The 24321-nt window shown below is 34.8% G+C and overlaps 2 protein-coding genes across 18 annotated transcripts in view; one reads left to right on the top strand and one right to left on the bottom strand.

Annotated features, from left to right (window-relative positions):
- Window positions 1-2271, top strand: part of Ppfia2 (PTPRF interacting protein alpha 2) — a 462148-nt gene extending 459877 nt beyond the window's left edge. For all 13 annotated transcript variants that reach the window (XM_047551047.1, XM_047551046.1, XM_047551044.1 and 10 more), the window contains one exon: window positions 900-2271. Coding sequence is in view for 6 of the 13 variants with exons in the window: in XM_047551046.1 (XP_047407002.1) it covers window positions 900-928 (29 nt within the window). In the remaining 7 variants the exon portion in view is untranslated. The remainder of the gene's footprint in view (window positions 1-899) is intronic.
- Window positions 1-24321, bottom strand: part of Acss3 (acyl-CoA synthetase short chain family member 3) — a 175847-nt gene that overhangs the window by 2921 nt on the left and 148605 nt on the right. Inside the window, exons 14-17 of one of the 5 annotated variants that reach the window (XR_007108471.1) lie at window positions 6821-6920; window positions 6557-6732; window positions 4753-5690; window positions 1733-1796 (exon numbers count right to left, since the gene is read on the bottom strand). Coding sequence is in view for 4 of the 5 variants with exons in the window: in XM_047551057.1 (XP_047407013.1) it covers window positions 5622-5690; window positions 6557-6732; window positions 6821-6920 (345 nt within the window). In the remaining variant the exon portion in view is untranslated. Of the gene's footprint in view, window positions 1-1732; window positions 1797-2334; window positions 5691-6556; window positions 6733-6820; window positions 6921-24321 lie in introns of those variants that run through there. The other 4 variants (XM_047551057.1, XM_047551058.1, XM_047551055.1 and 1 more) reach the window with 4 other exon arrangements.

Raw genomic sequence — 24321 nt, 5'->3', positions numbered from 1 at the left:
AATTAGGCATGATCTAAAGTATATAATAATTTGGTTAAATGAAAGACTTTCCAAAATACTGTTTATAATTGATTCTACACATAACAATTTCCTCAGGAATTGAATACTTCATTAATTCACTAAATGACTATTTAGTATGTTCAGTAGTGCTTGCTTCTCAGCTCTTGACTGATGGGTAGAATTACTCTTTAACTACTTGCAACATATTTTTCTTTTTTTGTGCATGGCATTCTAGTTCATATTTCCTACTTTCTTCCATTAAATGGGATGTAATGGCATTTAGTTACAACCAGTAAATCTAGGACAATCAATTTTATTTTGGTGAAACAGCACCTCTGTTATAATTCAGAGCACACTGTTCTACAAAGAATTCCAAGCATACTATACTGTTTCTTTTGTTTCAGTAAAAATAATTGTGAGCTTTTCCTAAGCAGATTATGGTTAGAAAGAACCTGTGATGCCATCAACTGTCACAGAGCCTTGAAAACATATACCTATCATCATTGTTTTCATCACAATTAAACAAAATTTTCTTTTTAAGAGCTCTAAAATATATGAACTAGAATATAAATCTCTTTCATTGAATAGGTTAACTTAACCTGGTGTATAACTAGTAAGCTGTTAAATTTCAGAAGGCATGTTGACATTTTCCTTTCTTTATATTACTGCCATATTTTCTCCCAAGTTGGGCAAAATCTATTATTTTAGTTCCCTTGCACAAAAGTGGATAAGAGCACATGTTATTGATGTCCACTATTGTTTAGATCTTAGATGATGCTCTTTCCATTTCCTTTTAGGACAGGCGTGGGCAGGATGCATGAAGGTGCACCAGAGTAGGGAACAGACTTCACCAGGCTGGGACCTTTCAGTGAACTAACTCTGTCCATTCCATATTTTAGATGTCGTGTTTTCAGTCTACCCTACCTAAAGTGCACTACCATCTACGAAGATGAGCAGTGAAAACCTTTGTGAAGACCGAATTCAAAGGAAATAATGACCAGTAGTGATTTATTAAAAATAAAATGTGATTTTGGGGGGAATCAGATATCAAATTTGGTTAGTTTACTACAATTGTAATAAAATGCTTAAGTCATTTGAATAATAAGCATCATCCACATCATAAATTCTGTACAACAGATGCTTTTATGAAATGGAGCCACTTGTTTTTCATGTTGTAATATACTAGGCATTTATGTATTACTGTGTATTTCTTTTTAAATGTGTAAGTCTTATGTAAATGGATATAAATATGATTTTTTAAAAAATAAAATATATGGTTCATGGAGTCTTGAGTGCAAACATTTGACAATTCCAAGTACTGTTTGTATTTTACCATTCCACCATTTTTACAGTTTTTGAATTGTAACAGTCAAATCAATATGTTTCCTTGAAGCATGTTTCATGCTTCGACATGTTTCTCCTTCAAGTCTGTCAATCCTTAAAGCTGAACACCTGCCTCTGATCATGTAAAAAGAATGATTTAACCTGGAACTGGAGCCAAAAATGACCTTTAAAGGCAATCAGGGATGTCCTTATCTATAGAAATAGCACTGTGATGGCTTGATCTCCTTTTCAATACAAAACAAAGCCAAACTGTTTACAAGAATCAAGAGCAGTTATTTAAACAAATTTATATTAAAAAACCATTATCTTCTCTTGTTACCTGTGGACCAAGAAAAAAAAAAAAAAAAAAGCCACTTCTTTCCTAAGAAACACATGTTCATTCAAATACCTTGAACTGCCAGCCCACACTGGAAGTGAATGTCAACCACGGCAGAGGCTGAGGCTCATTTCCACTGGAAAAAACAGAACCCCTTTTTGTCAATGGAACAGAGCATTTGCCAGACTCATGACTAATCTTATAAGCTTTTAGCCAACATGGCCTTGTTGTGACTTCCCTGAAGTCAGTTTTATCAGAGGAAATAAACGAAAGGCAGAGTGGTTACATATATGGTGTATAAAAAGTATAGAGGAGTAATCTCTTCCCTGTGGCTTTATTTGGTGGTGTTATTGTTGTTTATTCTTTGTTTATATGGAAGATTTCAAAGTAAAATCTATTTAATAATACCATTTATCTAATTGCTGATTTTTCTGCTGCTTGATCTTATTGAGCGCAAGACCTGTCATTAGTAATTTCTTTTTGTATTTTAATTTGCTATGTTTGCACGTACATTACATTTGTTTTGATGTCTATTTTTGTTTAACAGATTCAGTCAAAAGGTAATGGTAACAAAAACCCTCTCCATTGTCAATAAAAAAATACTTCCAGTTCTCTGTTTAAGCTTTGTTTTCTAGTAATATAAAATTCGACAACTTATTTGAATTATAATGAATATCACTCAGTAACTCTCAAATATTTAGCTTCAAAAGTAAGTCTGCCACTAGAGGGAGTACTAAACTAACTTATGGACATGATTTTAAACAATGTAAAAGAACGTTCTAAACTCAACTGAAAAAGGGGAACTTGATTCACAAAAATGAAAGGTGATATAGATGTTATGATATTAAAATACCAGATTAGATTTGTATTTACTCTTATACACAATTATGATAACTTTCACTCTAAAGAAACACCTGCAAAATGAATTTATAAAAAGAAAAATTATATTTCCGTTCAGTTTTGGAGGCTCCAGTCCTAAGTTGGGCAGAGCCATTGCTTTGGGTCTCTGTTGCCAGATGGTACCTATTGGCACACATGGAAGAACAAACAGCTTCACTTATGGTCAGGAAGCAAATGAGAGAGGGGAAAGTACTGGGTCCCCACAGCCCTCTTTGTGGTCATGCTCCCCATCCATGATCTAGGGACCTTGCACAAAGTTCCTCCTGCAAAAGGCGCACACCAACTTCCGAGACACCATCCTGGGAACCACGCCTTTAACACACAAGCCTTTGGGGGACAGTCAGCATCCAAACAGGAGCAACTACTCAATCACTAAAGTCAGTTTCTTCTTTTTAGAGATCAGGTAAGATATATTAGTCACTTACAACAAACCCTAACATTTAGTGATGTAAAAAACAGCTATTTCCTTCCAAATAAAGGCATAAAATAAGCTGCAATTCATAAGACAATTTCTGCCAGATTTTAAAATCATTTAAGGGATTGAGCTAAAATACTCAGTGTTCTTTTGTGACACCCAGCATCGTGAATTCTGACATTTCGAATGATCAAATCAGAGCCTTTCAAATACAATTTAATATTAACAAAACTTCTTTTTAAAATGTAAGTCAGGTCTCATTTGGTTACATTTAATATATTTTCAGGAGAAAAATAATTAATCGTAAAACACTTTTCTATAGATTTTGAAAACTTCATTTCAATTTTTCCAATTTCTTATGGTACAAAATGTCATGAAGATACCAAAAGTAGATCTCGCGGAATTTATTTTAGCAAATATAAGTATGATTGCACTTTTTAATAATATTATATTAGTGTTTTAAAAGGTATATTTAATTCAAAATATTTTAGGTTCTATGTAGTCAGGTATGAAACTAGAAAATTCCTTTATTTTCCTCCCAAATTATAAGTAGTCTGATGACTTGGGTATACCTTTATTGACCCATTTTTAATTATATGAATATAATTGTACTTTCTCTGACACTGCAAATGAGATAAATTTTCTCAATGAGAAAATTTGGTCTTATGCACTGTTTTCCACACCCATTTAACTGGAAAATAAACCAGGTCTTTTTGCTGAAATGTCCCTTCACATTTGGTTACCAGGAAAAATGTACAGGAACACCAAAATAAAGTGTAAACTTTACACAATTGTTGGGCCTGCTGGAGTTTATAACTTGCTAATGAACAATGATACACATTCAGTTAAAAAATTTGCTATTTCAAGTTAAGGACTCATGTTAAAAACATTAACGACATATATTTTAATGCTGAGACATTAAAAGTGGTTTATTTATAAGTACTACAGTTGTGATAATTGATAAAATGCACCCTATAGAAAAGACATTTCAAAGAACTCAGCAGCTTCAAATTATTGAATGTCTATATAGTTAGTTTAATTCTGGATACTAAAATAATTGAAGTTGAATATATTTTTCAGGAATAACAATCAAGAAGGGAGTTTAAGCAAATAGGCATTTACTTTGAGAAGCCATATATTTTGTAACATACAGTCCAAAAGAGCTAACATTTTCAGAATGTTTTTATGTAGGCTGTAAATAATCTTTACGACACAAACAATAAATGCTCATCTATTATATCTCATATATTTCATGTACCTAGACTATTACATTAGAAAGATATGCTCTTGATAATAATGTTTCCAAAGGACTGAAAATAGAGAAATACTTTGATAAACTTCCAAGATTCACTGGGCATGGAACTTGTTTTGTGTTTAAATGTATTGTTTGATAACTGATACATGTAGTTATCAAACCCTAAGTAAACCAAATAGCTAATCACCTATTTCTATCTATTCCAGTTGATTGGTACATTACTATAAACTTATTAAAGACTCATTTTCAAATTCTTTTTAAAAGGCTTGAGAGTTTTATAGAAGTTTAGATAGATGTGTTTAGGCATAATAATTTTCAAATGAATTATTTATTTAAGAATTAGAATTTTCACATAAAACTATGAATGTTTGGTTTTTCTTAAAAATCAGGTTCTTGCAGTAGAGGATCTTTCTCCCTCCCTGCTGGGACTGGTTAGAGGCTGCTCCCTTGATGGAACAGGTGCTCTCCAGTCTTCACCAAACCCTATCTTCCTGAAACTTGAGATAAATGGCTCAAACTCACCTCAAAAGAGCACTGATGTTATAGAAACTCCCTGGAAAGTCCCTTGATCTATAGCCTAGTGAAAAAAAAAAACCTTTAGAGTTCTTCCTTAAAAGTTTTTCTTGCCACTCTACTCCATTTGTATACTGTTTCCTTGATTCCATAGGAAGCTGGAGTCATTAAGAAGTATACAGTCAACTAAGCACCTGAGACACGAGGGTGACCTCTCAGGAGGCCACATCTCCATGATGAAAAGATGGGATCCAATGACTCCAGGTTCTCTGCCAGACCTGTGACTTCTCTTGCCAAAGTGACAGATGAGCTGAAGGCAGAGCAATAACCCTGGCCACCTGCCTTCCCTCTCACATGTGGCTTACACAGGTCCTCCTACCAAAATACAATTCTTCTGTCTGAATGACTACATAAAACTCCCAGTTCATCTATTTCATTTAAGACAACGTGAGCATCTGAAGAATATTAGGACATATTCAAAATTTCTACAAGAGAAAATTTTTAATTGCTTTCTGACTTGAATATTTGAATATAGATCAAAGCTGTAGATTTTTAACTTCAGGAAGTATCTATATGAGAGTCATTTTCGGTTAATGTGTTTTGAGGGAGTATAATTTTAAAAAAATCATGTAATAGATTTTCTTAAAGTGCTAGACAGCACCTAATGAGTCATTTTACAGGCAACTGACAACAATATCAAATTTGAAAAATCAAGAAAGTACGGATCTTTCACTAGTCTTCCTTAGACCACTTTAGACCAAGCTTTACAACTCACATTTCAGCTGGAAAGTAATTTCTATTTAAATATTCATTTCTGGAAAATAGCTCAAATAATGCCAACTAGAACATTAACTCAAAATTGAAAGAAAAAAAAAAAGTCACGAAGCCTGCTTCAGCACTTCTTCTATGTGCCCAAAAATGCTGGGGTCTTCGATTGTAGGAGTTACCTAGAAAAAAATTTAGTGTCAGAGAAACACTCTTCCTTGAACTCCTTCAACTCCCTTTATTATGAAAACAATCATATGCAGTATTGTATTTCCACATCATCTTATAACACTTCTGTTAAAAATGTACAAAAGAGAAACTTTGAACTTGATATTTAAAAATGTGTCTATAGTTTTTCAGAATAACCAAATAAATGGTTCAATTAGCAAAACTATTGGTCCTAGATGGTACTTTCTTTGGAGTTCCTTTTAAGAATATTTCTATATATTTCCATAGGGAGTTTTTAGGTTTTTTACTTTTTGACATGTATTCATGCAAGTACCCCTTAATGCTGAATTGACTTTAATTAGATATTATTGATAAAAATATGTGTACTTATGCACAATGTGCATACAAAAATTTAAAGAATATATCAGTATAAAGTTTCCTAAAATAATTTTCCCTTAAAATAGAAGAAATAATAAGGACATACATCAATTAAAAGGTTTTAAGCATCTTTAACCAGCCTCAAATATTTTGCTTTCTCATTTACTCATCGCCATTAATGAAAGGAATGAAGGAAAATGTACTTTTAATTCAATGTGATCGAGGTTTCATAAGTATGTTTGAATTTAACTGATATAATTACTGATAGTAAAATGCTTTCACACAGATTCCTATAATCAAAGCTATGATTTTAATTAGTCTGCTTTTCTTGCTCAAACCCTCATTCCTACAGTTTCCCTTTTAATATTAAAAAAAATCATTGTGGTATGCTTTCTATGAATACAATTCATGCTGGAGAATCATTTTTAAAGAGTCTTGCTGATGCCAATGAAATGGTTAAAAACATTTCAGTGCTCAGTCTTAAATATCCTTGGTCATTTACCTTATACGGCTTGCCATTGACAAGGGCAGATAGAGTGGATCGTGGAATTTTTCCAGATCTGGTTTTGGGTAACTGTTTGACAAACACTGCGTTTCGAAAAGCAGCCACAGGGCCAATGCTCTGTCTAACATGTTTCACAATTTCTTCCAAAATTTGTTCCTCTGTTGCGTTTATGTCTAGGGAGGAGGTTGAGATGGTAAACGCAGAATTAACCTGAGTTCATCATTCAGGCCCAACCAACCAGGAAGGACAAAGGTGTCTCACCTTTCTTCAATACGCAGAGTGCTAAGGGAACATGACCTTTCAGAGGGTCTTCCTTGCCAACCACAGCGCAGTCTGCCACAGTACCATGGGACAGGAGAGACTGTAATGAGAAAAGATTATTATTTAGAATATATATGTGTATATACATATGTAATTTTAACACAGGAAAAAAAGTAGAAGTCAGAGAACCCCCAAATCCATAGCTGCCTTTCTGAAAATTTAATGCAAATTCACATCATTATTACTGAGGCGAATGGTTAGATCCCCATGGTAGTTACTAAAGCCTGACAGTAATTAAAATAAATTGCCTAGCTTATCTGGAAAGTAAGGGAATTGTTTCTTCATCTTAATTTTTTATTAATGAGGTCAGAGAAAATAAGCAGTGAATACCACATGTCAACAAAGTATAATAGGCCTTCTCAAACAGGGGCCTTCGTGGTGATTTGATGTTAATGTAACTACCAAGTACAACTTTAGGAGGAATCCAAGACTGCTCCTGGACAAACAAGGAATTTAGTGAACAATGACCAGAACATTCCATTCCTTGAGTGGCCACTCATCAAGAGAGGATTTTCCAGGGTTTGAAAGAAGAGGCTGGATATGGAAAGATTTCAACACCAGTTAATCACCACTGATGAGGACCCATGTGGTTCACCCTCAGCTCTCAAGGCCTTACTTAGCAAAGCCACTATTGAGAATCCCAAGAATACACAGACAATCACATGAAACTTTTAAAATGCATATTCAAAAAAATCCTCTTTTGAGGGATTAATATATATTGCAGTGATTTCAAATGTCTAATGGCTAGAGAGAACAGCAAACAAACTTGATTCCAGCAGTTCATTCAGCAGTCTTTCTTCTCTTTATTCCTTCAACAAATGTTTATTTATTTATTTATTTATTATAATAATTATTATTAATATTATTTTTGCGGTGCTGGGGATTGAACCCAGGGCCTTGTGCTTGCAAGGCAAGCACTCTACCAACTGAGCTATATCTCCAGCCACAAATATTTATTAAATGCCCCTGGTGTTGTAATCCTACTGCACTAGGTTCAGTAGAGAGAAAGAATAGGCAGAGTATCACTTCATGGTGCTTAGTCTAGTAGGGGAGACAGATATTAATATACAATCACGAATATTTATCTTCCATGAAAGTTTAAATATAAATTGAGCTACTATAAAAATTGATGTGGCTGCATCACTGTAGTAAGCTGATTTTAACTCCTTTTATACTGAGGAGTGGTATAATCATGTGGAATGGTGGTTCCACCCGTAGTTTTTTGAGGAATTTCCATACTGCTTTCCAGAGTAGTTGCACCAATTTGCAGTCCCACTAGCAATGTATGAATGTACTTTCTCCCCCACATCCTCACCAACATTTATTGTTACTTGTATTCTTTGTGAATGATTTGTTTATAAAAATAAAGCCCCTCTGTATAATCCAAATGCAGACTGGAGAGAGAGAGAGAGAGAGAGAGAGAGAGAGGAAGTGTGTGTATAAGGGTTCTAGAGAAGTAATTAGGTTTTATATGTAAAATATAGCAAAAGTAGCTAACTTCACCCAGGCTATACACCTCAGAGAAGTTCTCCTTTAGAAAATGACAAGAAGCAGTTTGAAGAATGAGCAGGTATTGATTAGGCAAGGTATTGATTAGGCAAGGAAGAGGGGCAAGGCGAGACCAGTAGAAACATTCCACGTGTCCCCTTCAGACCTGAGGGAGACCAGCATGGCTGGAAGGCAGAATGAGAATGGTACAGAGGAGATGGGGTTGCAAAGGTGGATGGGGGCCATGGTCCAACCATTCATTGCTTCAGCGACACTGGGGATGGGCAATAAAGCACTTCCAGGAGTGGAGGGAAAGGGGCAAGCTCAGAGTGAATTTTATAAATACACATTATTTGTTTAGAGTAGTTTTAGATTTATAGCAAACTGAGCAGAAAGCAGAGAATTCCCATACTATCCCCGTTCTCACATACCCACAGTCCCCCACCCCCAGGAATCTGCACCAGTGTGGTGCATTCATTATAATTAAGGAACTAACACTGATACATCATTATTACCCTGGTCCATAATTTATATATGGTTCACTTTTCTTGTATGTTCTATGGATTCTGATAAATATGTAAGACATAGTCCAAAATTATCATATTTTACAGAATAAATTCACTACTCTAAAAACCCCCTGTGTTCTGCCTATTCATCTCTACCTTTACCCTACCTCTTGGCAACAATGACCCTTTTACTTCTCCAAAGTCTTCTTTCACAATGTCACATAGTTAAAAATTATACATGTGGACTTTTCAGATTGAATCCTTTCACTTTGGAGTGGGTTTTGAAAAAAAACACAACTTTGATTCCAGTGTAGAAAATAAATAGATGATTGTTGATGGTGTATGTCACAGTTTATGCCAGACAAGCACCTGAGAGGCTCCTATGGTGGACTGAGGTGATGATAGTGAGTATCAAGAATTTAGGTTTTCTTTAGAAGTAAAAATCGAAGAAAATGTGATGATAAATTGGATGTGGGGCTGATTTTAAAGTTTTTGGCTTGAGTAGCTGGCTGGATGGTGGTACCAATTGCTAAGTCAGAAAAGGCTAGTAAGAACTAGGCTTAGAAGGAAAGATCATGTATTTTCTTGGAGATTTCCTACTACAGAGGTACTTTTAAGACAACTCAGTAGAGGCAGTTAGATATAGGGATGTCAGACTGGTTTAAATTGCAGATCACATTTAGATGTCACTCATGTATAGTTATTAAGGGAAGTTATTGAATTGTATGAGATTATTTAGAGAGAAAGTAAAGAAAAACTAAATGTAGTAAAGAACTCTAGCATCTAATGGCCATATGAAAAAAGAAACAGTTGGTGAAATAGACTAATAAGACAGAGCCAGAGAGAAGAGGGAAAGAAAAATCTGGGACACCCTACTTTCAAGTAACAAACTTTGCATAAAGATTTTTAATTAAGTAAGCTGAATTGAAAATGAGGTTTCTCTTCTCTGAACTCCTGGAAGACTACATTTTTTTGGAATGGTTAGTACAAAACCAATGTACTACTTTACACTACCCCCACCCCAAAACACACAGATCAGTCTTACTCCTCCCAATTGTAAGCATCCAGTTTGAAGTACTAGATTGTTAGTACTTCCATCCATGAAGCTTTTAAGTCCTACAGTGCTGAGGATAACACATGTTGAATAACTGATTTCTGTAGCATTTGTTTTATCTTATTTGCTGATATAAAGATGTTCATTTTCTCTTTGCTGCTATCTAAAAAGTTACCTAGAGCTGAATACATACCCTACAGGCTATGCAGAACCATAATCTCCCATTACTACTATTTGGGATGTCAAAATGCTCCCAGCAGTTTTCTTATTTGTTATGATAGTATGTACCTTTAAAGTGCATTTACTGAGAATAGACAAATTTTACTGCCAGATATTTGTTTTGGTAGTTAACTATAGTCAGTTGCCAATTATGAAAAAGAATATTTTCTCCACAAGCAGATAAGATATAGGATTGGTAGGCTAGATCCTCTAATTCTGACTTAGCAGTCTCTAAATGAGTAAAGAATAACTACTTTACCTGGCTAACTAGAACTTTAATAATTAAAAGAAACATTTATTCAAGTGTTCATTAGACCCTCAGTTTCTAAAATGCCAAGGTAGAAATATGTTCAAATCACTGTAAAATAAATCAGTCATTCAAATATTTTGTCACTTAACCAGTATGACTATAACTTGAACTAAATTGAATGTCAAAATTTCTAGTTTGTCATTCTTTCACCTTGTTATTTTAATTTCTTCATATTTCCATCTTTAGCATTAGTGGTTTTAGAAGTAGATGGGGAAATTTTTTTTTTTTTTTGTAGCAGGTAATATTTTGAAATCAGATGTAACACATCACACAATTCCCTATAATTTTGGTTACTCAGATAAATTCTTAAAAATCTGTGAGAAACAACATCATTTTTCAGAAATCTACATCATCTCTAAATAAGGCACATTATTACAGTGGATAAAATACTGTGTTGATCTATCAGTTAAAAAGATGCCATCAAGGAAGAGAGGCAGTTTTCTGTGCTGAACCTGCAAGTAAAATCTGCATGCAACATGAACTTTGACAACTGCATCATTTAAAAGGAAAGCATCAAAATGTACTTTGATAACATCTGAGGGACAGAAGCCAACCAAATGTCTTCTAAGGGAAACAAACAAAAGACCCATGCATGAGTCCCTCAATGTAGAGTCTATGAAGCATTTGTGATAAAGTGGCATTTAAGTACCTAAGAAAGTAATACACCTTAAAAGGTAATTGTCTCATCACAAGTCAGTATATTCATGTCATGAAAATAGGCCTGGTAAATGCCTGTTGTTGTGTTTCTGGAGTATGGAGATTTTTGAATAGATTTTAATGGATTTACAATATTTCAAGTCTTCATTGGGCAAAACTACCTACAGTAGTTTTGCCCAATGAAGAATTTTAATTTTAGAAAAATTTGCCAATTAAAGAATTTTAATTTTAGAAAAATCAGTTTAAAACAAGCACCCCCATTCAATACAAGGAATTACTTTGGGAAGAAAAAGCCTGCTTTTTCATTTCCTTTGACATTGGAGAAGTCTAGGGAACTATCAGAGAGAGTCCACATCTTCATCAATACCCACATCAGTACTCAGAAAATAGTCAACAATTTTGCAACTATTTGAATCCAGTAGGAATTTAATGCTGGGTGCAATTGTAATTGCAGGGGACCTTTCACTTTATGGAAATGTATTGAATTTTAAAGAAACCACTTCTAAAATAGTAAACAAAATAGCTAAGTTGGAAAATAGATAGTGATGCTTTGGACAGAACAACCTTCAAATGGACAAATTGTATATGAACACTGCCCTAGGTTCTTCATGCAGTATTTTAAATAGTTCCAAGTTGCCAAGAATAATTAGTAGGATTATTGAGCAAGCTGGAACTTAAGCTACATATGAAAGGATAAAATCAGGGAGCCCAACTTTTCTCCTATAGATACCTTTTCCATGAAAAGTCCTGCCTGCAGCAGGGAAAAGCAATGAACAAGAAGGATGACATTGGCTCCTGCTAATTTTGTCTCATAAATCCCAGACGAACAGATTTCAGACCCAATTTTCTTAAGAACTCCTTGAACTGCCACCAAAATTTCCCAAGTGTCTGGCTGCTTGCTAGGCTTTCAAAGATTAATTAACTGTTAAAATAGATCTTATTACTCAAGAGTTACAGAAGGCCCTCACTTGTATTCAGATCTGCAAGAATAATGTCCTCTTAAATTTACAAAAGCTATTCTAAGGCTCCATTTTCTTATGATAAGAATAGAAAAGAACATAAAGTAGGCTAAAATATTATTTTTGATGTAGTAATTTTGATGGAATATCTGTTTGATTTAGTGTTATGTAAGGTAATATACTCAGAAAATTTTTACTTAAAGGAAAACAGGTATATTCACCATATGTAAAAACAACATTTCATTTTTTTCCCCAAAAATGAAACTTTCAAAGGACTAAAGTTCTTTTGGTTATTTCAAAAAGTTAAAGTGGAATCTGGCATTCACCACTGAGAACTCTGGAAATTAAATACTTATGTTTGGGCATTTAATAAGGGCTGGTTATGTAATCAGTATAAACATATCAGGCAATATTAAGTATCAATTTGCTAAGCAACTCTATGAGGAGTTAGGGAAAAGTCGGTAAAGAATGCTGGCTTCTTAAAAGTTTCCCAATAAAGAGAAGTCAAACCTAATATGAATGAGATGATGCATTTCTTTTTATTTAATAAGAGTCATTGTTTAATTCATGTAAAAAGAGATGTTAAAGACTTAAGGCCTGAGAAATGTCCTACTATGTGTTATAAATACTCCAAGGCTCAGGGACAAAACTTCTGTTCAATGCCAATAATTCTGGCATGTTTTCTTTATTTTTCCACTTGAACTGCCTTTCTGGCCCATCCGAACTCCCCATTACATGCAGTGAGGAGGATGTCAGCAGAAACACACAAAAGGGTAACATACATTTGAATAGGTTGACACTTCTCTTTGCATTCTAAAAGGGAAAAAGAAAACTAAGAATTTGGGCTGATAATAATAACTGTGAGGATGTAATCTTCATACTTTGATTAGCTGAGTCTGCTTGAAATATGTGTGAATGTTGGAGATAATCTTCTAGAAGCAAGAAATTAAAATTCCACACAACCAGAACCCCCGTTTGCCAACACTCCAAAATACATGAAGCAATTTTCAATTTCAAGTTATCACAGAATACTGAGTCCTTGAAAGACAAGACATGACAATAGTACACAAAGGTCATATGTTCCAAAACATTTTATGAAATTCTTTCTTTTCACTAAAAATAAAAATAAAAAAAAAAATCACAATGACTGACACAAACATGGAGGAGGAGATGGAGGAGAAAGAGCCAACAAGACAAGTAGTTCTAAGCTACTAAGTTAGTCCTCCAGGTGGGTCAGGCCTCTAGGGAAAGTCAACTATTTGAGAAGAGGAATTGTGTCTTTAGTCTGCATACTCTGATCCTGTTGACTTGTTTAATCATGCTACTTTAAACTTTTTCTTTCATTAAATTGCAATTCATTTGCTCCATTCAGTTTAAACATTATTCTGGAGATCAGTTTCTAGAAAAGATAGAGTAACTAGTTCCACATTCTCTCTTCTACAAATTAGTTCCACATTCTCTCTTCTACAAATTATCGTGGGGAAAAAAAAAAAAAAAAAAGTGGTCTAAAATACCTATCAGAAGACTCTCAAATTACCAGACCTTGAGAGAAAATCCAATGGTGAGTTCCTTGTTTGTCTGGGAGTCTGGGGATTTTGTTACTGTTGCATTTTGGTTTGTTTGTTTTGCCTGCTACATATTTTGGCCTGGGAGCTGGAGCAGCCCAAAACGTGAAATTGCCTATGAATATCAATAGACAGGAAAAGAAAAGAAAAAAACAAACAAAAACCAGCTGTGCCTAGCCTGAGGCCCAGGAAAAGGAGCCTTGGAGTTGTGAAATGAACTATCCTCCAGCTCCCTTATGAACCCAGGAGAAAGTAGTTCCCTGCCCACACAAAGCATTGAATCCCCAACCTGTCACCAGTCAGCAAAGAAGCTGGGTCCACTCCTTTTTCCTCCTTGACTATGCAGCAATCCTGTGGGATGGAGCTATACCAGGAGAGCCCAGAAAGACTCCGTGCTCCCATCCACAGCTACACAGTCCCTGAGAGTGGGCCCTGCTGGCTTACCCTACCCAACATCAGGACACGCCAGCAAAGACACAAAAGCTCTGTCCTCTTCTCAGAGACTAAGCCCAGATACATTGAAGGAGTCCTGGACAGTATGAGAGCAAAGCGCCAACTTACTACCCAGAAGACCAGTAGGGGGCGTCCTGTGACTCAAAAGTGAAGAGAGGCCTGCAATTTGAGTCTTGCACATAGGAGCTTAGAAGTCACCACTGTATCTGATAACATACAGAAAGACCAAATTAAAAACTAAATTTTTTTCTTTGATCTGCTAGAGACTGAGGTCAAAGGGCAAACTGCTGCTCCCCAAACTGGAGAGACTAAAAAATTAAGAAATCACAATTTCCTGGAGTAAAAACCTCCTTAGGAACAAGTGCCTGGGTAGGAGGAAAACCTGAATTGCAATTGATAAATTATTGGCGGTTCAGTGTGGATAAGTCTGAGAATTAAAACCTGCAGGACCCTCCCCTCCCCCACTTTGGGGCTCCATATCCAGAAGCACATGTGAGAATCAGAGAAAAATTTCCTCATATTTAAGGCATAAGCTGGATAAAAGGAACTATTTTGAAATAGTCCAAAACATTCTGTTCTTCTTAACAAGGTCTGTCCCCAAAAGAAACTATGTGCCAGAACTTTGCTTGCTACAGTTTTATCAGAGCCTAAATCACCTTGAGAAAAAGAAATACCCAGCTCCAGCTGCCTCTAGCCATCCTGTGCTATCTAAAGGGGAAAGAAACCAATAAGTACTACTAAAGTTCACAGTCCAGGGACACACTAAAGATTTCGCCTCACCACCACATTACTAACAGACACTGACTAGAATTCTTTTTACCTAGACATCATGTTCACATTTCACCAAAAAAAAAAAATTACGAAGCATATTAAAAGGCAAAACACAGTTTGAAGAAGCTGAACGGGCATCAGTACCAGTCATATATGGCAGGAATGTTGGAATTATCAGATCAGGAATTTAAAAAGCTATGATTATGATGCTAAGGGTTCTGCAAAGTCACAGAAACTGGACTTCTCAAGGTCCTTAGGGCTTATATCACAACCCCTGTGCCCTGGATGCTGGATGTGCAGCTTAAGGAGTTAATGTTTGACCTGCTGTGTTTTGTTCTTGCTTTGATTTGATAACTGCTTATTATTTTTCTATTCTTCCCTTTTGGAATGGGATTATTTATTTGGAACCATTGGATTTCAGAAATTTGTTGAGTTTTGATTTTTATGAGGCCTATAGCTGAGTTTGCCTTGAGTCTCAGAATACACTTCAGACTTGCACTTTGAAAGAATGCTACAACTGTTAAGAGTTTGAGGATTGTTGGAGGATAAACTGAATGACTTTTGCATTGTGAGATGGACACGAACCTTGGGTGGCCCAGGGTAGAATGCTATAGTTTGGGTGTGAAATGTCCTTGGGTGTGAAATAGCCTGTGTGTTAAAGGCTTGGTCCACAGCCTGTGGTGCCATAGGTGATAGGAAAGTCTTCTGGGGTGGAGCTTATGAAAAGGTCTTAGATCACTGGGGGTGTGCCCTTGAAGGAGATTATGGGGTAGATTCTAGTCTCTTCTTCTTTCTCTGTCTGCATTTTAGCTGACATGAGGTGAGCAGCTTCCTCTGTAATACACTCCTGCCACGATATGGCTAATTCACCATAGGCTGAAAGCAACAAGGCCAAGTAATAATGGACTGAAATCTCTGAAACTGTGAGCCAAAAATAACCTTTCCTCTTTTTAAGTTCATTATCTCAGATATTTTATTACTTCCATGAAAACTGACTAAAATAAGACTGTAATGGAAAAAGCAGAAAAAATTCAAGAACATATATATAAAGCCAGCAAGCAAAGATATGGAAATTTTGAAAAATAATTAAAAAGAAGTGCTGAAATTAAAATTTACTGTAACAGAAATGAAGAACGCCTTGCTGCCTTGATGGGTCTGTTAGTCGAATGGACATGGCTAAGCAAAGTATCTCTAAGTTTGACAATATCTCAGTAGAAATCTAAACAGGAAAGCAATGATTAAAAAGAGAAAAAGAAAAAAAAAAAGAACAGAACAGAATATCCAAAAACTATGAGACAATTATAAAAGATGTTACATAGAAATAGTAGGAATACCAGAGGGATAAGAGGAAAAAGGAACAGAAGCAATATTTACAGTAATATTTGAAGCAAGAATGAGAATTATTCCCCAAATTAATGTCAGACACAAAACCACAAATCCTTTAATCCCAAAAAACAAAAAGCAGGGAAACTATCAGAAAACTACATATAGGTATATCATATTAAATTCCATAAAATCAAAAAATAAAGAAAAAATTCAAAACAAGCAAAAGAAAAAAAACCTACCGACAGAGGATCAAACATAAGAATCATACACCTTCTTCTCAGCAGTCATGTAAACAAGAAGAAAGTGTAATAAAATATTTACATTGTTGGCAAGAAAAAAAAAGGCATCAATCTAGAAATCTGTGCCCTGTGAAATTTTCCCTCAGAAATGAAGGACTTTCTCAAGCAAACACAAAATGAGGCCATTTTTTCCCCCAAGAGACTTGCCTTGTCAGAAAAGTTAGAAGAAGTTCTTCAAAGACTAGGAAAATACCATGGATCAGAAACATAGATGAACAAAAGAAAAAAATAAAGGAAAAACATCAGAAATGAATATATGAAAATGAAATTAAGACTTTAGTTTTTATTATTTTTAATCTATCACATATATAAAAAATTATTCAAAATAATAATAGCAATTATATATGTACATGTATAGACACACACTTGTGCTGACCTAGCATACGTGAGGTTTTGAGTTCAACCCCCAGCACCATGAAAAAAATAAGAAAAAAAGATAAAAATAAAAATCATCTATCTTTGATTCAGAACACCTTGCTTTCATATTCAGGATAAAATTAACAATGATGAACATTAAACAACTAAAAGTAACCCAATAAATATGAACAAGCACTTGGACAGAATGGAAACAAAAACATAAAAACATAAGCTACCACCAGGCATGGTTGACACATGCCAGTAATCCCAGCAGCTCAGGAGACTGAGGCAACAGGATCCCAAGTTCAAAGCCAGCTTCAGCAACTTTGTGAGATCCTGTCTCAAAATTTAAAAAAGCTACTATTCCTATTACTTCTAGTAATAATAATAATAACCAAAATAACAAAAGAGAAGGGAGAAAAAGGGAAATGTTATTTAAAAAAAAGAGAAAAGAAGACGAAGAAGAACAAGCAGAAGCACAGGGAAATGTAATGATAAGCTGGTCAACATTTAGACAATTGTCTAAATACTCTAGTTAAAATATAGACATTGTTTATATTATATTATATTTGGATAATATATGTAATCAAGTATATGCTGCCTACAAGAAACATACATAAAGCATAATGATACAGACAGATTAAAAATGAAAATTCAGGAAAAGATAAATGATGCAATCATTATTCAAAAAAGAATGACAATAAGACTATCACACAAAGCAGATTTCAGAACAGGAAAAATTACCTTGGATAAAAAAAATCAACATATAAAAACAAAAATGCATTGTAACATGTAAGGTTTATCCCAGAAATGCAACATTAGTTCAAAAGTGAAAATTATTTAATATAATTCACATGCTGGCTTTAAAAAACAACAGATAATCCTGTCAAAACAGGTAAAAAAAGGATTTGATAAAATTCATCATTTGTGATTAAAAAGAGTCAGCAAATTAGGAATAGTAGAAAAGTTTCTCAGTTTGATAAAGAACATCTACAGAAATACCTACAGTTAGCATTATTCTTAATCATTAAACATTGAATTTTACCCCAAGATCATGAACAAGATGAGAGTATTTGCTCTTGCCGCTCTTATTCAGGGTCATACTGGTTGTTTTAGCCAGTTCAAAAAGGCAAGAAAAATAAATATATGAAAGGTATACAGATTAAAAAGGAAGTAATAAGACTATTCATAGACATTATGAGTATTTACACAAGAAATGCCAAGAAATCTAAAAAAACAGAACAAGAAGTCTAGAATTAGTAAGCAGGGTTACCATGATCACAGAATGAATATTAGTATACAAAAGTCCTTACTAGTTCTATTCACTAACAATGAAAAGTTGGAAACTAATTTTTTTTAAAGAATACTATTTGTAATAGCTAAAAATTAAATACTTGGGTATAAATATAACAAAATATGTTCAAAATCTGTATTACAAAAAGTATGAAATGTTAATTAAACATCAAAAAAGACCTAAATACATGAAGAGGCATATGAAGTTTCAAGAACTGGAAGACTTAATGTAGTTTAGATAGAAATATTTCCCAAATCAGTCTATAGATTTACAGTCTTAATGAAAATTCATGCATGAATTCATTGTAGCTATAGAAAAACTCAATCTAAAATATGTACATGAAACTAAAGGAATGAGAACGGCCAAAATGATATTGAAAAAGAAGAGTCAATTATAGGCCTCATGCTGTTCAATCACAGAGCTACAAAATCAGGACAGTATAGTATCAGTAAAAGGATAAATGTGTGGGTTAATGACAGATCATTCACTCAAATATTATCAGCCGATTTTTGACAATACAAAAGGCAATCAATATAGACAAGGCAATCTTTTCTATAAATGATACTGGAAAAACTAACATCCACTGTTTAAAAAATAATTCTCAACCTTCACCTCACAATTTAAAAATTAACTCAAAAGTAAATTTAAAATTATATAAAATGCAAAACAAACTAAATGTAAAATTAAAAACTAAAACTTGGCATCCATGTCACCCATTGCTGCTGCCCCATCTCCAGATGTAGCTGCCTCCATATTGGGACACTGACCAGGGCCTGGAGGCCCAGTGTCAAGGTGCCTGCAGGTTTGCCTACACTGCTGACATATCAGGACACTACCACCTCCATCTGGGGACACCAACCAGGGCCTAGAGGTACATTATCAAGGTGCCTACTGGTTTGGTTACACCTGAGGTCTTCCTTCTGGGTATGCTGGCAGCCACCACATTTCTGCAGAGGTGGAGAGAGTGGGGTTCTCCCCAGCTCTATACAAGTCCTTAAGTGCACAACTGGGGTGGGATACAGCCCATCAGAAGGTAGGAAAAGGGTGTGAGGGCAACTTGGTCTTGGTTCACCTAACCAGTTGGTCTGGCACCTGTCAGGTTCCTGGGGTCCACTTGAGCCAGCATTTGCTGGACCCCAGCACGAGCCCAGCCCCCAGCACTAGTCCAGCATCCATTGACCTCCTGGTTCCACCAGGTCCAGCATCAGTCTGGTACCCAACAGGGTCCTCTGGCTTCCCAGTCCTCAGTCTCCCAGCCCCTCACTACCTGCCAATCTGGCCTAGCACTCAGCTACATGGGGGAACCCACAGTTCTCAGCACCTGATCCTGATCTGCCCTATGCAGAGCAACTCTCGGTGACAGGTGTACAGGTCCCAGCACTTAGCCCTCAGGAATGCCTGGGAGAGAAGTGCCTGACATCTTAATAGGAGCATTTGGTTTAAGGCTGTATATTGTTTGCATTAAGTGCTGTTAATACTGATAACCCTCTTAAACACAAGGTACTGGAAACTTTCAGGGACACTATAGGACTTCTGGGTAGAAACTGTAATGTCTGGGATCCACACTGCTAGAAGGAATGACACATAAACAACATGAAAAAAACTAGGGAACAAAATGCCCCAAACAAACCAAGATGCTCCAATGACAGAGTCCATTGACAACATAGTAGAAGAGATGTCAGAGAAGGAGTTCAGAATGTATGTAGTTAAACTGACCTGGGACATAAAGGATACTGTAAAGAGTGAAATCAGATAAACTTCAGGAGGTAAAAGATCACTTCATAAAGAGATAGAGATTATAAAAAGAGTTCAAGAAGAAATTCTCAAAATGAAGAAATCAATAAGCCAAATTAAAAATACAATGGAAAGTATCACCAACAGACTAGACCACTTGGAAGACAGAACCTCAGACAATGAAGACAAAATATACAATTGAAAATAAAGTTGACCACACAGGGAAGATGGTAAGAAACCATGAACAGAACTTCCAAGAATTATGGGATAACATGAAAATACCAAATTTAAGATTTATTTGGATAGAGGAAGGCACAATCTTTTCAATGAAATGATATCAGAAAATTCCCCAAACCTGAAGAACAAAATGGAAAATCAAATACAAGAGGCTTATAGGACACCAAATTTACAAAATTACAACAGATCCACACCAAGGCACATTATAATGAAAATGCCTAGAATAAAGAGTAAGGATAGAATTTAAAGGCCGCAAGAGAAAAGTATCAGATTACATATAGGGGTAAACCAATTTGGATCTCAGCTGATTTCTCAACCTAGTCTCTCAAAGCTAGGAAGTCCTAGAACAACATATACCAAGCTTTGAAAGAAAATGGATGCCAAACAAGAATTTTATATCCAGCAAAATGAAGTTTCAGATTTGAATATGAAATAAAAACCTTCCATGATAAACAAGAGTTAAAAGAATTCACTAGAAAGATTGCACTACAGAACATTTTCAGGAATATATTCCAAGAGAAGGAAATTTTTTAAAAAGTGAAAAACAGCAAAGGGAAGAACTACACTAAAGGAAAAGACTATCAAAGGAGAAACTAAATCAAATTTAAAATCAGAAACAAAGCAAAATGAAAAGGAATATAAATCATATCTCAATAATAACTCTGAGTGTTAATTTCCTAAAGTCATCAATCAAAAGATATAGACTAGGAGATTGGATTAAAAAGCAAGACCCAACAATATGGTTTCTCCAAGAGACTCACCTCCTAGGAAAAGATATCCACATACTGAAGGTGAAAGGATGGGAAGAAAACATATAACTCACACGGACTGTGTAAACAACCAGGGGGGTTCCATCCTCATATCAAATAAAGTGGACTTCAGTCAAACTTAGTCAGAAGGGAAAGAAGGATATTTCATACTACTTAAGGGAACTGTACATCAACAACACATAACAATCAAAAATATTTATGTTCCAAACAATGGATCATCTACATACATCAAACAAACGCTTTTCAATTTCAAGAATCAAATAGATCACAACACAATAATACTGGGTAACTTTAACACACCTCTCTCATTACAGGATAGATCTTCTAAACATTAACAAAACAAAGAAACTATAGAACTAAATAATACAATCAATAATTTGGACCTAACAGAGATATATAGAATATTCATGCATTAATGAGTGATTTCACTTTCTTCTCAACAGCCTGTGGATTTCTCTCTAAAATAGGCCATATCTTATGCCACAAAGCAACTCATAGCAAATACAAAAAAAAGTACTATACTGCATAATGGAATGAAATTAGAAATCAATGATAAAATAAAAATAGATGTTACTCCAACAGCTAGAGACTAAATAATAAGCTAGTAAATGATTAATGGATAGCAGAATAAATCAGGGATGAAATAGAAAAATACTTAGAGGTAAAGGAGAATACTGATATAACACTTCAAAATCTCTGGGACACTATGAAAGCATAGAGAAATTCATTGCACTGAGCTCATTCATTAATAGTATAGAAAGTCAATGAATAAATGACTTATATCTCAAAGCGCTAGAAAAAGAAGAGCAAATCAACACCAAAAGCAATAGAAGACAGGAGATAATTAAAACCAGAGCTGAAATCAATGAAATTGAAACAAAAGAAACAATTCAAACATTGACAAAACAAAAAATTGGTTCTTTGGAAAAGTAAATAAAATTGATAAACCCTTAGCCACTATAACAAAGAGAGAGAGAGAATTAAAATTACTAAAATTTGTGATGAAAAAGGAAATATGATGGACAATACTGAAATACAGAAGATAATTATTTTGAGAATTTATACTTCAATAAAATAGAAAATCTCAAAAACATCCACAATTTTCTGGAGACATATGACCTACCGAAACTGAATTAGGAGGACATACAAAATTTAAATAGATCAATTCAGTAAATGAAACAGATGATACTATTAAAAGCCTACCAATCAAGAAAAGTTGGGAACCAGATGGATTCTCAGCTGAGTTCTACAAGACCTTCAAAGAAGAATTAACACCAATACTCTTCAAATTATTCTGTGAAAGATAAAAGGAGGGAACCCTTCCAAACCCATTCAATGAGGCTAATATCACCCTGATAACAGACAAAGACACATCAAGGAATGAAAACTTCAGATCAATATCCCTGATGAACACAGATGCAAAAATTCTCAATAAAATTCTGGCAAATTGCATATAAAAACATATTTAAAAGACAGTGCATCACGATCAAGTGGGGTTCATCCCAGGGAGGCAATGTTGCTTCAACGTATGGAAATCAATATAATTCATCACATCAATAGACTTAAAGACAAGAAACATATAATTATCTAAATAGGTGCAGAAAAAGCATTTGACAAAATACAGCACCCCTTCATGTTCAAAACACTAGAAACACTAGAGATAGTAGGAACTTGCCTCAAAATTGTAAAAGCTATCTATGCTAAGCCCAAGGCCAAGATCATTATAAATGGAGAAAAATGGAAAACATTCCTTCTAAAAACTGGAACAAAACAAGGACACCCTCTATAACTACTTCTAATCAATATATTCCTTGAAACTCTAGCCAGAGCAATTAGACAGACAAAGGAAATTAAAGGGATATGAATAGAAATAGAACTCAAACTATCACTATTTGCCAACAACATAATTCTATAGTTAGAAGATCCAATAAATTCCACCAGAAAACTTGTAGAACTAATAAATGAATTCAGCAAAGTAGCAGGATATAAAATCAATACCCAAAAGTCAAATGTGTTCCTATACAAGAATGGTGAGAAATTAGGAAAACTACCCCATTCACAATAATCTCACAAAAAAGAAAATAAAATATTTGGGACTCAATCTAACAAAATAGGTAAAAGACCTCTACAATGAAAACTGTAGCACACTAAAGAAAGAAATTGAAGATTTTAGAAGATGGAAAGATCTCTCATGCTGTTGGATAGGCAGAATTAATATTCTCAAAAGGCCATACTACTAAAAGTGTTACACATATTTAATACAATTTGTGTTAAAATCCTAATGACATTCTTCATAGAACTAGAAAAAGCAATCATGAAATTCATTTGGAAAAATAAGAGACAGAATAGCCAAGGCAATCCTTAGCAAGAAGAGTGAAGGAGGAAGCATCACAATACCAGAACTCAAAACATACTACAGAGCCATAGTAACAAAAATGTCATCGTATTGGCACCAAAGCAGACATGTAGACCAATGGTACAAAACAGAAGACACAGAAACAAACCCATATAAAACAGTTGTCTCATACTGGACAGCCGAGCCAAAAATATTCATTGGGGAAAAGACAGCCTCTTCAACAAATGGTACTGGGAAAACTGGAAATCAATATGTAACAAAATGAAATTAAACCCCTATTTCTCACCCTGCACAAAACTCAACTCAAAGTGGATAAAAGATTTAGGCAGTAGAACGTAGGCCCTGCACCTAATAGAGAAAAAGGAGGCCCAAATCTTCACCATGTCAGCTTAGGATCTGACTTTCTTAACAAAACTCCTAAAACACAAGAAGTAAAACCAAGAATCAATAAATGGATGGATTCAAAATAAAAAGCTTCTCAGCAAAGGAAACAATCAATGATGTGAAGAGCAAGCCTACAGAATGGGAAAAAATCTTAACCATGCGCACTTCAGAATAAAGCATTCATCTCCACGATATATACAGAACTCACAAAACTCAACACGAAAAACAAATAACCCAATCAATAAATGGGCTAAGGAACAGAACAGACACTTCATAGAAGAAAATACAATCAATCAACAAATATATAAAGAATGTTCAGCATCTCTAGTAATTAGAGAAATGCAAATCAAAACTACTCTGAGATTTCATTTTACTTCAGACAGAATGGGAATTATCAAGAGTACAAGCAACAATAAATCTTGGCGAGGATGTGAGGAAAAAGGTACACTCATAAACTGCTGGTGGGACTGAAAATTGGTGCAATCATTATGGAAAGCAGTTGGAGATTGCTCAGAAAACTTGGAATGGGACCACCATTTGACCTAGTTATCCCACTCCTTGGTTTATACTCAAAGGACTTAAAATCAGCATACTACAGTGACACAGCCACATCAGTGTTTATAGAAGCCCAATTCACAATAGTCAAACTATGGAACCAACCTAGATAGCCTTCAACAGATGAACGGATAAAAAAAATGTGGT

Source organism: Sciurus carolinensis, chromosome 4 (assembly GCF_902686445.1).
Source record: "Sciurus carolinensis chromosome 4, mSciCar1.2, whole genome shotgun sequence".
NCBI classification, from domain to species: domain Eukaryota; kingdom Metazoa; phylum Chordata; class Mammalia; order Rodentia; family Sciuridae; genus Sciurus; species Sciurus carolinensis.
This window is presented reverse-complemented; position numbering and strand designations above follow the sequence as displayed.